This window comes from Clupea harengus, chromosome 8, assembly GCF_900700415.2.
Source record: "Clupea harengus chromosome 8, Ch_v2.0.2, whole genome shotgun sequence".
Lineage (NCBI taxonomy): Eukaryota > Metazoa > Chordata > Actinopteri > Clupeiformes > Clupeidae > Clupea > Clupea harengus.
This window is the reverse complement of record NC_045159.1, coordinates 10,500,075-10,515,074: the sequence shown is the minus strand read 5'-3', so window position 1 is coordinate 10,515,074 and position 15,000 is coordinate 10,500,075. Positions and strand designations below refer to the sequence as shown.

Here is a 15,000-nt window from a genome sequence, read left to right as displayed (position 1 = left end):
ACACACACACACACACACACACACACACACACACACACAGACAGACAGACAGACAGACAGACAGACAGACCGGCAGACACACAGACAGACACAGACAGAGACACAGACACACACACAGACACACAGACACAAAGACAGACAGACAGAGAGACACACACTCACAGACAGACAGACACAGACACACACACAGAGCTAGAGAGACAGAGAGAGACAAACATCTGAACCCAAATACATACTTAAATGTGTACGTGTATCACACATCCACATCCACATCCACACACACACACACACACACACACACACAGAGTACAGAAACTTAAAGTGCACTGTGGGTATTTCAAACTCTAACCAGTGCAATAAGGACCAGGCTCGGTCAGAAGTGGAGTATCACCTGTGAGGACTGGGGCCTCTTCCAGCTGACGGGCACCAGCACGTTGTTGGAGTTGGAGCCCGAGGAGGTGGAGGAGGTGCTGCGCGTCACCGCAATGGCCCTGGCCTTCCCGTCGCGGCCCGCCGAGCCCTGCAGGTCATCATACCTGCGGCCGATCACCGGTGTCTGGAGAACACAGCAGAACACGTTAGCATGAGAGCTAAAACCCCCTTAAGTAAGTCTCGGAATTATGTTCGGACACATACAGACACCTACCAGATGTTAGCAGTGCCTGCTAGCGTCGTCCTACCCACATATTAAAGAGTGTGTCACATCACATCCACCCATTGTTCCTGTTGTTTTACAGCTCAGCCTCTTTCTCTCCCCCTTTCTCTCTCCCCCCTCTTTCTCTCGCTCTCTCAATGTGGAAAAAACAGGCTAATTACAGCACGGCTTATCGGCCTCGGCACAGTCTACATCAGCACAGGATCTCTCTGGTCTTTTATCACTCAGCGGCAGCCAGGCAAAGGGGTGATTACTCAATGGGAAGGAAGGAAAAGGACTCCAGGGTTTTTTGAGTGTGCATCACAAGTACTGATTTGAGATCAGGGCGAGCCTATCTGGACTGTGACATCACTTCTGGTGAGCTTAATGGAAAATCTGATCACGGGAAATGAAAAAGTGTATTAAAAGCTGCATGGCTAAAAACATGAGACTTTTCAACAGGTTTTTCTTAAAAAATTCAGTAAGCCCTCGGAAATTAAACCTGGCGCTCAATGGCACAGTTTAATAACGACAACAATCAAGTTGAATCAACATAATCTAAATTAAGGTCCAATACAAAAGAATGGAAACATTTTCAAAACAATTACGTTTAACCCTCCAGTGAATAGAAATAGCTCTACAGGTGTTTTTGATTCTAATTACATTAATAAGTTAACTGATAAGTGGCGATATACGAGAGGTCGGATGAGGTTAAGCTCTACTCTCATCTGATGACAGTCCTCTTCTCGTCTCTATTGAGCATGTTAGATTTGTCTCTCTGGCCATATGATTCCTCCCTCTCCTTCCGAAAGCCACTGCTATTCTCGTTTCTCACATTCTAAATCTAAATCTGGCAGTCATTACCATCAGCCTACAGTTTCCTATCACACCACAGGTGCCCAGGGCTGAGATTCGGAAAATGGCGAGTCTTGGGTATTAATGCTCCTTGTTCACTTAGTGTATTTCTATCTTAGGTGTGTGAGATACGTCAGACACACAGAGATGCGTCAGACTTTAAAACTGGCACAGAACAGAAGGTAAAATGCAGAAGATATTCACAGACAGAGAGAACTCAAGATGGAAAGACAGGGTGAGAGAGAAAGAAATATATAGAGAGAGAATTAAATAAAGAGAGAAAGAGAGAGAGATAGAAATAGGTGACGATAGAGAAAGGAAAAACACACTTGTTGGAAGGACTCCTACCTCTGAAATGTCAAAGTGGAAGTCCAGGGTTTTCCCCGGCAGAGCTTTGGAGGAGCCATCCCATATGCGGCTGACCTCCAGGTGGGAGAGGTCGCCGTGGTTACACGACGGGAGGACCAGGCTGGCTGAACGAGACACCACCAGCTTCAGAATGTTCAGAGATTCTTTCCAATGCACCGTCTGAGACAGACACACAGACACACACACAAATGAAAGACATGATTTAAATATGACTAATGTGATAGCAACCATTTTATCGACATAAAATCATTGAACGAAAGTAATGCATACAAACTCACACACATACAGGGTACATACATACATACATAAATACATACATACATACATACATAAATAATCAGTTATATGGCACTTAATTCACTGAATATAAGTATTGAATGCACTTAATATAACTGATTAGACTATGTGTAACATTTGCTAGGTGCTTACCTGAACAAACTTTTCGATGGTCTTGAGTACCTCGACATTGAAAGGCTTAACCTGGATAATGGCCAGATCCATATGGCTTAGCAGACTGTAGATGATCTGCAAGAGTGGCTGTTGCATGCTGGGAAGCCCCTTGTCCAGTAACTGTGATGGGAAAAAAAGAAGCAAATGGAATGAGTGACACAAAGTCATAGCCAACCAGCCTCCGATTCTCAAAAACAATTCAGTGAGAAAAAGCTAATCACAGATTAGATCACAGATTAATCACAGAATATCTGCCTTTTGTGGCTTTGCAAGGCAACAGAATCTACGGTATGAATAATTATTCATGCCACAGTTCAATCCATAGAGAAGCATTCATGAGATACCGCATCCCCCATCATGTATTAAACACATGGTCGAAGCATTGCTGTGTTAAGAAGCACAGATTGGCTTTACCTCTGCCATGTAGGTGACCATGTTGAGTGTGATGTCGGCAAAAGCCTCGTACAGGTATCGGCACACCACACTGACCCAGGAGAAAGGGTCTCGGGTGTACGAGCGGGTCTTGTAAAGCGTCATCACGTGAGCCAGGTGGGAGAGTTTAGTGTTCTTCTCCTTCTCCGCCAAACACACCTGATGCACACACACACAAAGACACACAAAGACACACAAAGACACACAAAGACACACACACACACACACACACACACACACACACACACACACACACACACATTAACTCTGTAACATTTACTCTGGCACCACATGTTTTTATCTTTGGTGAACACCTTCATCAATCCATGTGTTCTTTTGGCACTGGACTTTGTCACACTCTTATTAGATGATTTCCCCATACACACTCATACAAACAACCATGTATTCCATGTTCTCCCTGCATATGCATTTCACAGTGGGGCTCCTGTTGTTATTGTTAATGCTTATATTAATGATGTATGATTTATGATTTGCAGAGCACGATCAAGCTACTACTGTAAATGTACACAATAGTGGTGTAACTAACTGAGCTAGTGTAAAACAGAAACAGAGTTGGTGGCTGGTGGTTGAGTGACGCACCTGCGCTATCCTCTCTGCACTCTCCTTGCAGAACTGGGTCGGGCTGTCAAAGTGCTGGACGAGGTGGGGAAGCAGACAGAGCACGTTCAAAGGGAAACCTGCGTGTGTGTGTGTGTGAGAGAGAGAGGGAGAGAGGAAGGGAGGGAGAGAATAATTATCCAGTTATATAAGCTGCCACAAATAGCCAATAATCATTAAAAACGTTATTACTCAAAACTGCAAAAGACTAATGTCATACCGCAAACTGAGTTTTTATGAATTTTTCCAAATGTTTTTGTGTTTAAAACTTAATGTCAAAGATATGTTTAAAGGTGAAGGTCAAAAATATGTCTAAAGGTGAAGGTCAAAGATATGTCTAAAGGTGAAGGTCAAAGATATGCTTAAAGGTGAAGGTCAAAGATATGCTTCAAGGTGAAGGTCAAAGATATGTCTAAAGGTGAAGGTCAAAGATATGTTTAAAGGTGAAGGTCAAAGATATGTCTAAAGGTGAAGGTCAAAGATATGTTTAAAGGTGAAGGTCAAAGATATGTCTAAAGGCACAGAGGAAACCACTATTGCACTACTGCTGCTGCTCATGTGGTCTAGGGCTCCAGGCTGCCCACCTATGGCCTGCGAGGTGTCCACCACGGTGACGCGGGACACGGGCGTGAGCTGGCAGAAGAGCTGCAGCGTGAGGTCGCAGGTGGCCGGCGAGGTGAACCCCTTGAGCAGCAGCTGCTGCAGGCCGGCGAAGCCGCTCCAGCGCAGCTGTGCCTGCAGCTTCTCCAGCCGCTCGCGGTTCTCGGGCCGGTCCAGCGGCACGCGCGCCAGCAGCTTGTGCACCAGCCGCAGCGCCATCTGGTACTCAAACTCAAAGTCGGACTCCATGAGCGACACGGCCACCCAAAAGGTGGTGGCGAGCAACGAGGCCGGGTGCCCGGCGTGGTTGGGGTCGCTGATGGGCAGGCCGGAGGAGTCGCCGCGGGTGGAGGAGGCCGAGGAGCAGCAGCTGCGGGGCGAGCCGCGCGAGTTGACGCCCGGCTGGGTGCACGCCTGGATGCGGTCCAGCGTGGCGCTGCGCGGGGGGTTGTCTGAGGGGGAGCGGGCGCCGGGGGGGTGCACGCCGCCACCTCCGGCGCTGCCGTTCTCAGCGCCAAACTTCTTGGGCACGGAGTAGCTGCGCTGGTGCCGGCTGCGATCGGCCGCGCTGGCGTCTGCGCCGTGCGGCAGGTTCAGCTGGCCCGTGCTCTTCCTGTTGGAGTTAAGCTTTCCGCTCACCAGGAAGTCAGGAGACGAGGCCCTGGGAGAGACACGTTCACAAATAAACAAACACATATACAGTGTGAAAACACACACACATCCACGTAGGAACAGGTAAATGCACACACCTAAACCGAGAGATGCACACACAGTTGAGACCATTCAGACACAATGTATAGATATCTATAGCATTTCTAGCTATAACATACATAGACACACACAGAAATGATACTGGGGATGGATATGCGGCTGTCTCCACAGGCCCAGTGTATGGGTGTGAGTCTCACCTGGTTAAAGCTGCCATCAGATCACTGTTCTTCAGGCACTCGGCTAGGTTATCCACCACAGACTCTAGTGTGAGCAGCACCTCCATCACATAGCCCTGAGAGAGCCATAGACACATGAGACATGAGAAACATTGGAAACAGACACCCCCATAGGAACACATACAGAAGCACAGACTAACACAGAGGCCAGATCAGTGGACTGTAAGGGGGAAAGCAGAGATGGATACTCAGGGTTATTCTCAGTTAAGTTGGGTGGTAACTGAGAATACCAGTTTGGTGGTAACTGTGGTACTTTCCAATAGTGTGTTGGCAGCCATCTGGAGCTTGTTAGCTAGTTGATCCAGGAAGTACAAATGACTCATTGAATAGGCTTTAGGCAAAGCTTATGGCCACCATACTAAACAACATTTACCACTTCCTCTCTCTCTTCCATCGGATATGGGCTAGCTCTCTCTCTCTCACACACACACACACACACACACACACACACACACACGCACGCACACACACCTGCACCTCGTCCCCGTGTTCCCCCACCACCTCCACCAGGCGTGACAGGATGTCGGAGACCGCGTGGTGAGACAGCGGCTGCCGCAGGGCCCTGAAGATCTGGAAGGAGCGTCCAGCGTAGTGGCGAGATGAGCTGCACAGCGCCGTCTGCAGTGCCACGTCACTCAGCTGCTGCTCCAGGTGGAAGTCTGAGACACAACAAACAAACAGTTACACACAAACATATATATATATATATATATATATATATACTGTATATCACTGTGATCAGAAATGAGGATATTTGTGTGTGAGAAGTGTGTGAGAAGTGAGTCCCTGTAGTTCAGCTGCTAGATGCAATGCCAATACCTGTTGATGCATTGAATAGCCTACCTGGACTATGAATTCACTAAATATTAAAGAATAGAAATAAAATAGAAAAGCCTATGCCTTGGCCTTATTTACATGTCGGTGTAAGTGCAACTAACTAGTACTTAAATATGCCCTCCCTGAAGCCTTAGCCTTAGACATAGAAACATAGCAACACTACCTTGTCAATATATGAAGAAGATGTATAAGGTATTTACAGTAAAAGACCTACACCAGCAGGAAAATAACCCATAGCTGTGCAAATGAAGTTAGAAAACAGATTTTGTGTTCAGTTAATGTATTAGGGTCTTCTGTTGTTAGTGTGCATTTTATTTGTGTGTTTTATTTGACTTCTCTGTCAAAGGCCCTACCTGACTTGGACTCCTTGAAGACGGACATGATGTGGCGCAGGAAGTTGGACAGCTGCTCGGCGCTCTTGGAGTTGGGGTTCTTGGGCGTGATGTCCTCATGGCACCACAGCGGCCCGAACGCCCTGAGCAACGAAAGGACAGTACTCCAGGCACTGTGCCACCCCCACCACCAACCATAGCCACACGGCCATTAACTCACCACAAACACACCTCGCTATCTCTCTCCTTGGGATTTTAAACTGCCATACACACACACACGAGCCTACTCAAACTTATTTGTTTTGTGTCATACACACAACTATCACACATACAGCTCAAGCATACTCTTAATAGCAGTCACACAGGCTCTGCTGCCATATAAAGGTGTAATAGCTTCAAATATTTGAAAGCTTTATAAACGTGTAAACTTGTTTCTCATTCTCTCTGACACATGAAGATACAAATAATGTCTATTTTAGCCACTAGGGGGAGCTGTATGCCAACGAATGAGTATTTGCTCACCTAAAGAGTACCAGTTTGGAACTGGAGAGTTTTACTCACTGTAATTCTGTTGGATAACATTCTTCTCTGAATTTGTTTTAGTTTTTTGTTTATGGTTTGTTTACATGGTTGGCCTAAATGTGGTTAGCCTTTCCTACACAAATCTAAAACTCGATGTTGCTATTTCCGCCCACCTGGTAGTGAGGAACTCGATGAGCTTGTTTGTCTTCTCGTCCGTGTCGATGGAGGAGTCGTCCAGCTCTTCCAGATCCGCACTGATCTGCGGCAGGTTGCCCACGCTGCCCCCCAGGCTCACACTGGACGAGGTGGAGGACGAGCTGAGGCCCGAGTCCGCCACGGGAGACGGACTCTCCCGCAGGAAGTCAAAGCCCCCTAGCGCAGGAAGAAGAGACAGAGCGCAGAGGAAGAGGAGAAGATGAGGAAAGGAAAAGAAGACAACAAGAAGGCTTCAGCATCGGCACACTTCAGTACTCGGACACGTGGGGTTTCAGTGGCTTCTCAGCACGCTGCTTGTCTATTGACAGTCCGCGATGAGTGTGGGAAGGCATCAGTAAGACTAGTACAGTTTTGGACGGTTCTGGTCACAGGGGATCTGTGCTGGCACGCATTCACTTATTTCTCACTAGTGGACTCAGGTCACAGGGGATCTGTGCTGGCACGCATTCACTTATTTCTCACTAGTGGACTCATTTGAACAGCAGACACCAAAGGTAGACCCTGCATTAGGAAGACAGAGGAGTCACCGTAGTGGAGATCTCCATGGAGCAAACGAATAGCCTACCATGACATACACACATACACAGAGCAACTTCAGTATCGCACACTTCAAACTAATTGTGTTGTGATAAATTACGGCATATGAATGCAAGCCAATTACACCTGGCATGAAACACAGGTGTTATCAGCAGGCAGCTTTCATTGCGTGCATAGAATGTAAACCACTGATTTGCTGAGAAGGAAATGGATCATCAAAAAAGGATTAGCCCTTCCAAGCCGTATCAAATAGCAATGCCACAATGGTGCCTCTGAGTCTATTCAAAATGCCAGACGTGACCCATTCCTTCATGGGACGTTTGTTTGTCACAAGAATAAAAGTTGCTCTTGAAAGCTGACGGCAACGTTCGGGGAATTCTGCGGGGTTTGTGATTTGTCCCCTTTACGGAAACGTCCGGAATCTCACCTTGGGTTTAGCATCACACACAATCTTGGTGTGGTAGCCCTAAGGCTCTGGCACCTTTATCCGTGGTGCAATAAAACTAAACACCCCTAAAGCATCATTACCTCAGCAATGAAGTTCACAGAAGAATGCTGTGTTAGTAGCAGTCACCTGATTACACCGGCACACATTCAGACAAGTGTAGAAATATTTTAGCTTGGGATCCAGGGTTTATAAATTTACTGTAAAGATACCATGTTGTTGTCTAACTGGATCTAGGCGAGCTCAATGGTGAGAAGTGTTCTAGAAGGCTCTAGAGTGTCTCCTCACCAGTGTAGTGGTACTCAGGCTGATAGCTGGACTTGACGGTGAGGGTCTTGTTGTCGCTGATCTCGCGGGTGAGAAGCAGGACGGAGGCGATGACCTGGAAGTTGTTGTTGCAGGACAGGGCGATGAGGAGGTGCAGCAGTAGTCGCTTGCTGTGCTCAAACACCTCGGGGCGGTAGTGATCCAGACCTTATCCACACAACATACACACATAAAGCAATTACTCAAGCCCACTCCAAGATTGATTATGCTACCAATGACACAGGGGAGGAATTAACAAAATACACACACACACCAATGCAAATATATTTCCGTCTCCATACCACACTGTTTCCCAGGGCAGTAAACAAGCTGAAGTGGCCTTGAGAACAACTCTTTTCAACACTATAAAACCACACCGTGCCACCTCAGCAAGAGGCTCACCGGCATGGCGACAGATCCTACCCGCAGTTAGAGCCAAAGACACACCACAGCTCTGCAGGGCCTCAGAAAGCATGTTTACCGTGAACACGCCCGACTAAGACTGACTCTCCTCAGAGGTTACCCCAGGGTGATTGGCTCCCAGCAGAGATAAGACAGGCCGTAGGCCGCACATCATCTCCTCTCCTCCTCCCTTCTTCCCCCCACCCTCTCCTCTGACTCAAGTTTGATTTATTTTTTTCACGGCAGACACATTTTTTACATTTCTGGCATTACCGCCCTGTGTTCCTCGGCTGGACCGGGTCCTAAGCCTCAATTAGCCAGGGGAATGTGGTGGTGCACTGTCTCAGACTTCACAGCTTTCTTACAGGGCCAGCACCACAGTACACACACACACACACACACACACTCTTTGAACAGATGATCACAGATAACAGATAATAGAAAATAGAAACAGATAATATCAGTGTAAAATCACACCACACCTCTTTATGTGGAAAAAGACAACCAGCCCACTCAAAAATACCATATATTCTTTTTTAAATTATATATATATATATACATATATATTGTGACTGTGTGTCTTTATGTTTTATTTGGATGTTCCTTTCACTTTTAGTTATGTAAAGCACATTGAATACCCTAATCTATATAGGGAGAGAGAGAGAGAGAGAGAGAGACATACCCAGAAAGAGTGCATGAAGCAGGAGGGGTAAGTGCAGGGCCCAGTCTTCCCTCACACTGTGATCCACCACCATCTCTGTCATGAATATCACTGCAATGTTGCACCTGTAACACACACACACACACACACACACACACACACACACACACACACACACACACACACACACACACACACACACACACACACACACACACACACTTTTTAGTCAGTTCTAAAAAAAATACATTACACAACCCGCTGCCCTTCAACAGAGAAATATCCTGTTAAATCATGCATGAGGAGAGATGGCCTATTTATAAAGAAATGGGAAATGGCTGGATGATGTCATAACATTCATGCCACACACTACACTAAGATGAGGTTCCACTTATGATAGATATATCTTTCATTCCATCAGATGATTAGAACAACACATACTACAGCTGCCTGGACTTTGTGACGTTTGGTGCTTCAAATGCACCCGCGTGGCCTAGGCTAGAGCGTAACCATGACGAAGCATGCAAAAATATTTGTTTCCATGGGAATAGCAAAACATTGTGGCATCTGTGGTAAACACAAGACAAAATAACACAGAGCGTGTCAGTGAGTGCATTGTTGTATGTTTGCCAATTCAAATGAGTATTTTCATAGGACTACGTGTGTGTGTGTGTGAGAGAGAGTTTTTGTAAGATTCTGCATATGATTGAGTGTGTACGAGTTTGTGGATGATAGTGTGTGTGTATGTGTGTGTGTTTGTGTGTGTGTGTGTGTGTGTGCGTGCGTGTATGTACCGGTGCAGGGGTCCTCGTGGGGTGATGGTCTCTGGCAGGTAGTCCACCAGCGGAGCCCAGCAGCCCCCGTTCACCGGCATGGGCAGCGGCTGCGGCCGGTTGCTCTCCAGCACGCCGATCAGCCAGCTGGCATAGGGAGGGAGCGGCTCGTCTGCCAGAGGGGTAACAAACTCCCAGTTAGGCCTGGTTCAGTCACCTCAGAACACACGGATCCAGACTAACACACTGATAATATATCATTGTGTGTCATATAATATAGTGATAAAACCTCATTGGAGCGACAATATACAGTGTATGTATCAGTGCACACGTTTGGGGAAAATAAGAGCCATGACCTTGGGCTTGGCTAGTGCCATGATCCATCAGAGATGTCAGGATGCAGCGTCCAGCTCTGACGTCAAAGCCTAATCACACCTCGGAATTATATCCCATCATCACGTCAGTGCTATCTGGACGGAGCGAGGAGGGGTGGTGATCTGAAGTCCACCCAAAGCAGACATGACAGGTATGCGGACTGAATGCTAGCGCGGTTACATGCCTCCACTTCATAGACGGTGGAATCTTAGAGATGCATTGTCCAGATACCCCCCCCTACCCCCCACCCCCCCTCCCTCCGCATCTGTGGTGCGCTGTAAAGTGATCCCTGTTGTGGATCTTGGCACAGGTAGCATGAGATCTGCTGTTCTGGGAGATCTGGTCCAACTCAATGAACAGCGAGTGACTAAAAGGGTTTGAGTGTGTGACAGTAGCAGCTGCTTTTGTAGTGTTATCTGTGAGGTATCAGGACATAGTGTTGCACAAAACAAGGCTTCTTGGGACAGGACACATGACAAAGACAACTCTACTCTGTGCTCCCCATGTGAATGTAAGGGCTGCACAGGGCACACCTTTCACAGATATTTTCACACGCACACAGACACCCACACACACACACACACCTCATATTCACAAACAAACAAACACAAACACACACACACACACACACACAGTCATAAGGCTTTTTATGATTTGACATCGTCTATTACAAGTAGAAGGGAATAATAATTTCCGAGGTGTAAGTTCATACTCACTCTTCTCTTCATCATAGGAGCCCCCAGAGCTGTTACTGTACCGGGACTCCAGCCTGTTATGGGCCCTCGCCACATTACTCAACCTGGACAAACACAAGACCCCACACCAGTTTAAGAACATTCTAGAAAGTTCACAAAGCCATGGATCAAGTCTGGATGATGCCTACGAAACCAAAATTCACAACAACGAACATAGGCAAGCTACAAAATATTCCAATTAAGTCAGTTAAGTCTTCCTCACAAATGCAGCAGAAGAGAGAGAAATGAACGTTGTGAACCCACCTCTCCTCGGTCTCCCGGGCGATCTTAGCCTCGTCTGTGTCCGGAAAGTTATCCTGACCCGCTACCAAGGTGTTAGTGCTTGAGGTGGTGCCTAGAACCAAAAACCAACATGGTGGTCACCATTCCCTAGCATCACTTCATTGTCACTAATACTGCAGAGACAAAATAGCCACGTTTAGTGTAGAACATTTGTTTAATTTAACACAACAAAACCACATCGTTTGGGTGCATGAAAGGGTCTTTGAAAATTGGAACTTTAAAACCTTGTAGCAAGTTGATTATTTAAGCCTCTGGAAACCCAACCACCCACGTGGCTGGACAAGCGACCATGGTGTGGACCAGGTTTCTGACTCACCAGAGGCGACCACGGAGGTCTTGTTGCTGGCGGCGAATCGGTAGAAGGGGGCGTTGTCGCAGTGCAGGACCACGGGGTTGACGGGGTCGGTCTGCTGCAGCTCAAACAGCAGCTCCTCCATGGTCTGGATGGTGTTGTTCCGACAGAGGTAGATCACCACCTTCTTAATCTGAGGAATTAAAAGGACAGAGGGGCCTAGGCTTTACTCACTTTATACGAAAGGCCAAATGTTAGCCTTCAAATGTGCCAAAATGTTACAGAATTAGATATTTCAGTCAGATTTATTCTCAGAAAGTGTGTGTGTGTGTGTGTGTGTGTGTGTGTGTGGGGGTGTGTATGTGTTTGTGTGTTTCAGTAGGTGAGTGTGTCTTTTTGTGTGTGTGTGTTTGAGTAGGTGAGTGTGTCTTTTTGTGCGTGTGTGTGCGCATGAGTAGGTGAGTGTGTCTTTGTGTGTGTGAGTGTGTGTGTTTGAGTAAGTGAGTGTGTCTTTTTGTGTGTGTGTGTCTATGTGTGTGTGTATGTGTGTGTGTGTGCGTGTGTGTGTATGTGTGTGTGTGTGTGTGTGTGTGTGTGTGTGTGTGTGTGCTTACATATGGCAGTAGTGTTGTGTCGCTGCTGACTCCACAGAGGCTGATGAGGAACTGCAGAGTCGTTCTGAGGTTGTTGCTCCAATTGTCATTGGTGACCAGGGCGTTCCATGCATTCTCCATCTCAGGCCCAGGAACCTCATCCCCATACTAACACACACACACACACACACACACACACACACACACACACACACACACACACACACACACACACACACAGAGAGAGAGAGAGAGAGAGAGAGAGAGAGAGAGAGAGAGAGAGGGGGGAGACAGAGAGATAGCAAGAGAGAAAGAGAGAAAGAGAGAGAGAAAAAAAGAGTCAAACCACACCACTCAGCCAGTGGACTTTATTTAGTTGTTTTCAAGCCTTACAGTGTTCCATGCGCTGCTGTTAAACTACTCTGAGTGGAGTGAGAAACCACAGGAGTACACAACATACACAGCTCACCTTGGCAGTCATGTACATGAGGTTGTTGAGCACCAGAGAGGTGGCCTGCAGGGAGCCCCAGCCGTTACCCTTGAGGCGAGGGGGGGTGCCCAGGCCACCGGCCCGTCCGCGGGCCTCCTCCTCTGGGGTGCAGGGGCTGGAGGTGGGGGGCAGCCCTGTGTCCACCAGCTCGATGTTGTTGAGCCACGGGAGCAGGTAGGTCAGCATGATCTGCCTCCCGTTGGGGTGCGTGGTGGGGAACCGCTGGCTCACCTCTGTGTGCATGTGAGAGTGAGTGTGTGAGTATGAGTGTGTGTGAAAGTGTTTGTGTGTGTGAACATGAGTGTGTGTGTGTGTGTGTGTGTGTGTGTGTGTGTGTGTGTGTGTGTGTGTGTGTGTGTGTGTGTGTAAAAGAAAGACAGAGACAGAGAGAGTGAGAGAGGAGTATTTGGATCAGCGAGGAGTTACCGAACCCAAGCAGCTGTGGCACCATCATGCTTTGACACCCGGGTGCGTATTTACTGTGCGGTGGACCACAGCTTGCTGAGAATCTTATAAGATTTCACACACATACAGAAAACCCACACGTCAACACACACACACACACACACACACACACACACACACACACAGACACACACACAGACACACACACACACACACACACACACACACACACACACACACACACACACACACAGTGGGCTAGTACCTGAGAAGAGGGGGAGTGTGAGCTCTGGGTACATGCTGGCCAGCTGACTGGAGAGCTGGGACAGTGAGACGCTGTAGAGGGGGGGCAGGGGGCCGTGAGTGCCGTACAGGATATTCCCCGGCTTCTGCCCTGTGATCTTCTTGGAGTAAACCCACAGCTTGGCCTCCAGGACCTGTTCAGTCAATACAACACGTCCATTCAGATCTTTACACCACGCTTCTGTGGATCTGTATACAGTTATCACTGTAGTGTATCACTAAGGCACTGTATAAGTGCTCTCTCCTACCTGCATCAGCTGCATGGAGATCTCGTAAATCTCCCTGCTGGTGTCCGACGCCTTGAAGAGCACCAGGTTCAGCAGGGTGACAATATCACATGGGTAATTTCTGAAAGCAAGTCATCCAACAAGCAAAAATGAGACCTCTCAAATGTATGTGTGTTTATGACCCTAAGAACGGTCCCCTTTGTTTAGACAGCATCTATCAAGGCAACAGCTCAAAGTGTTTTGTAACCTAGGAAAAACAGCAGGTGAAATGGGTAAAAACAGGCGCAATAAGGTAAGTGACTTTCTTTAAAAGGCATCTGTCATGGAAACTGCTGTTGGAGTGTTTTGTGATACAAAGGCACACATAAAGGCAACATCAGGTGAAAGCATAGTAAGTTAATAACTGGTTTGCGCTAAAGAGAGTGTGTTGAGTGATCCGTCCCCCTCACCTGCTCCCACAGACGGTGGCAATGGCCTTGAAGCAGCCTGAGGCCAGCTGGTAGGCGCCGGTGAAGCAGCGATCCACGGCCCAGTTGAACAGGTTCGCCTGGTCTGGGTTCAGCTCAAGGAGCAGGACCACCACCTCACAGCCCAGACGATGCACCTGGTGTTACACACACACACACACACACACACACACACACACACACACACACACACACACAATCACAATCACAGACAAACACACAAACAACCACACACACACACACACAAACACAGACAAAACAATGAACATGGAAAAACACACCTCAGCTAATGACACAATCTCACAAGGTGACAAGGTCAAAGAAAGCCAAAGAATCGGCAGGCAATTATAGGAGGTCAAAGGTCGAACAGCAGCCATGACAGGGAGGACACGGCAATGACGCAGGTCATTAGCAAGTTGAAACAAAGCCATGACACAGTGACAGGGAGCAGGAATTCATGAAAACAGAAGTCATGACGTGGGGCAGTTGCTGAGTAGGTCTTACCCGCAGGTCGTGACAGCCCAGGATGTTGTCGAGCCACTTATAGAGGTAGCCATCGGAGGAGAGGCCAACGTTGTCAAAAACAGGACCACAGCACAGCACTGCAGACATGGCCTGTGAAGAGAACAGAATAGAATCTGTTTCATACAGTCCTGTACAAAGCAATCAGTAATAGAAAATAAAATGCCATGTACTCATTAGATGAAGTCACATGGGGGTTGCACATGGAACCACATACTCCTGAGATGTTTCTCAAAAGTTGTTTGTCGAAAAGAGATTTGACACCACTCATTAGAAAGGGACATTTTTTTTTAAAACACCGAAAGGGACACACACACACACACACACACACACACACACACATACACACACAC

General features: G+C 47.4%; 1 protein-coding gene across 6 annotated transcripts in view; it reads right to left on the bottom strand.

The window, feature by feature from the left end:
* Positions 1-15,000, bottom strand: part of LOC105901053 (protein furry homolog) — a 71,961-nt gene that overhangs the window by 9,907 nt on the left and 47,054 nt on the right. For all 6 annotated transcript variants that reach the window (XM_031571800.2, XM_031571795.2, XM_031571796.2 and 3 more), the window contains exons 28-49: positions 14,630-14,740; positions 14,108-14,262; positions 13,680-13,779; positions 13,394-13,565; positions 12,703-12,956; positions 12,255-12,401; positions 11,665-11,833; positions 11,310-11,400; positions 11,028-11,110; positions 9,958-10,108; positions 9,185-9,288; positions 8,083-8,268; positions 6,770-6,968; positions 6,096-6,217; positions 5,377-5,564; positions 4,867-4,961; positions 3,943-4,619; positions 3,341-3,438; positions 2,723-2,899; positions 2,288-2,428; positions 1,838-2,017; positions 392-556 (exon numbers count right to left, since the gene is read on the bottom strand). In XM_031571800.2, coding sequence (XP_031427660.1) covers positions 392-556; positions 1,838-2,017; positions 2,288-2,428; positions 2,723-2,899; positions 3,341-3,438; positions 3,943-4,619; positions 4,867-4,961; positions 5,377-5,564; positions 6,096-6,217; positions 6,770-6,968; positions 8,083-8,268; positions 9,185-9,288; positions 9,958-10,108; positions 11,028-11,110; positions 11,310-11,400; positions 11,665-11,833; positions 12,255-12,401; positions 12,703-12,956; positions 13,394-13,565; positions 13,680-13,779; positions 14,108-14,262; positions 14,630-14,740 — 3,765 coding nt within the window. The remainder of the gene's footprint in view (positions 1-391; positions 557-1,837; positions 2,018-2,287; positions 2,429-2,722; positions 2,900-3,340; positions 3,439-3,942; positions 4,620-4,866; positions 4,962-5,376; positions 5,565-6,095; positions 6,218-6,769; positions 6,969-8,082; positions 8,269-9,184; positions 9,289-9,957; positions 10,109-11,027; positions 11,111-11,309; positions 11,401-11,664; positions 11,834-12,254; positions 12,402-12,702; positions 12,957-13,393; positions 13,566-13,679; positions 13,780-14,107; positions 14,263-14,629; positions 14,741-15,000) is intronic.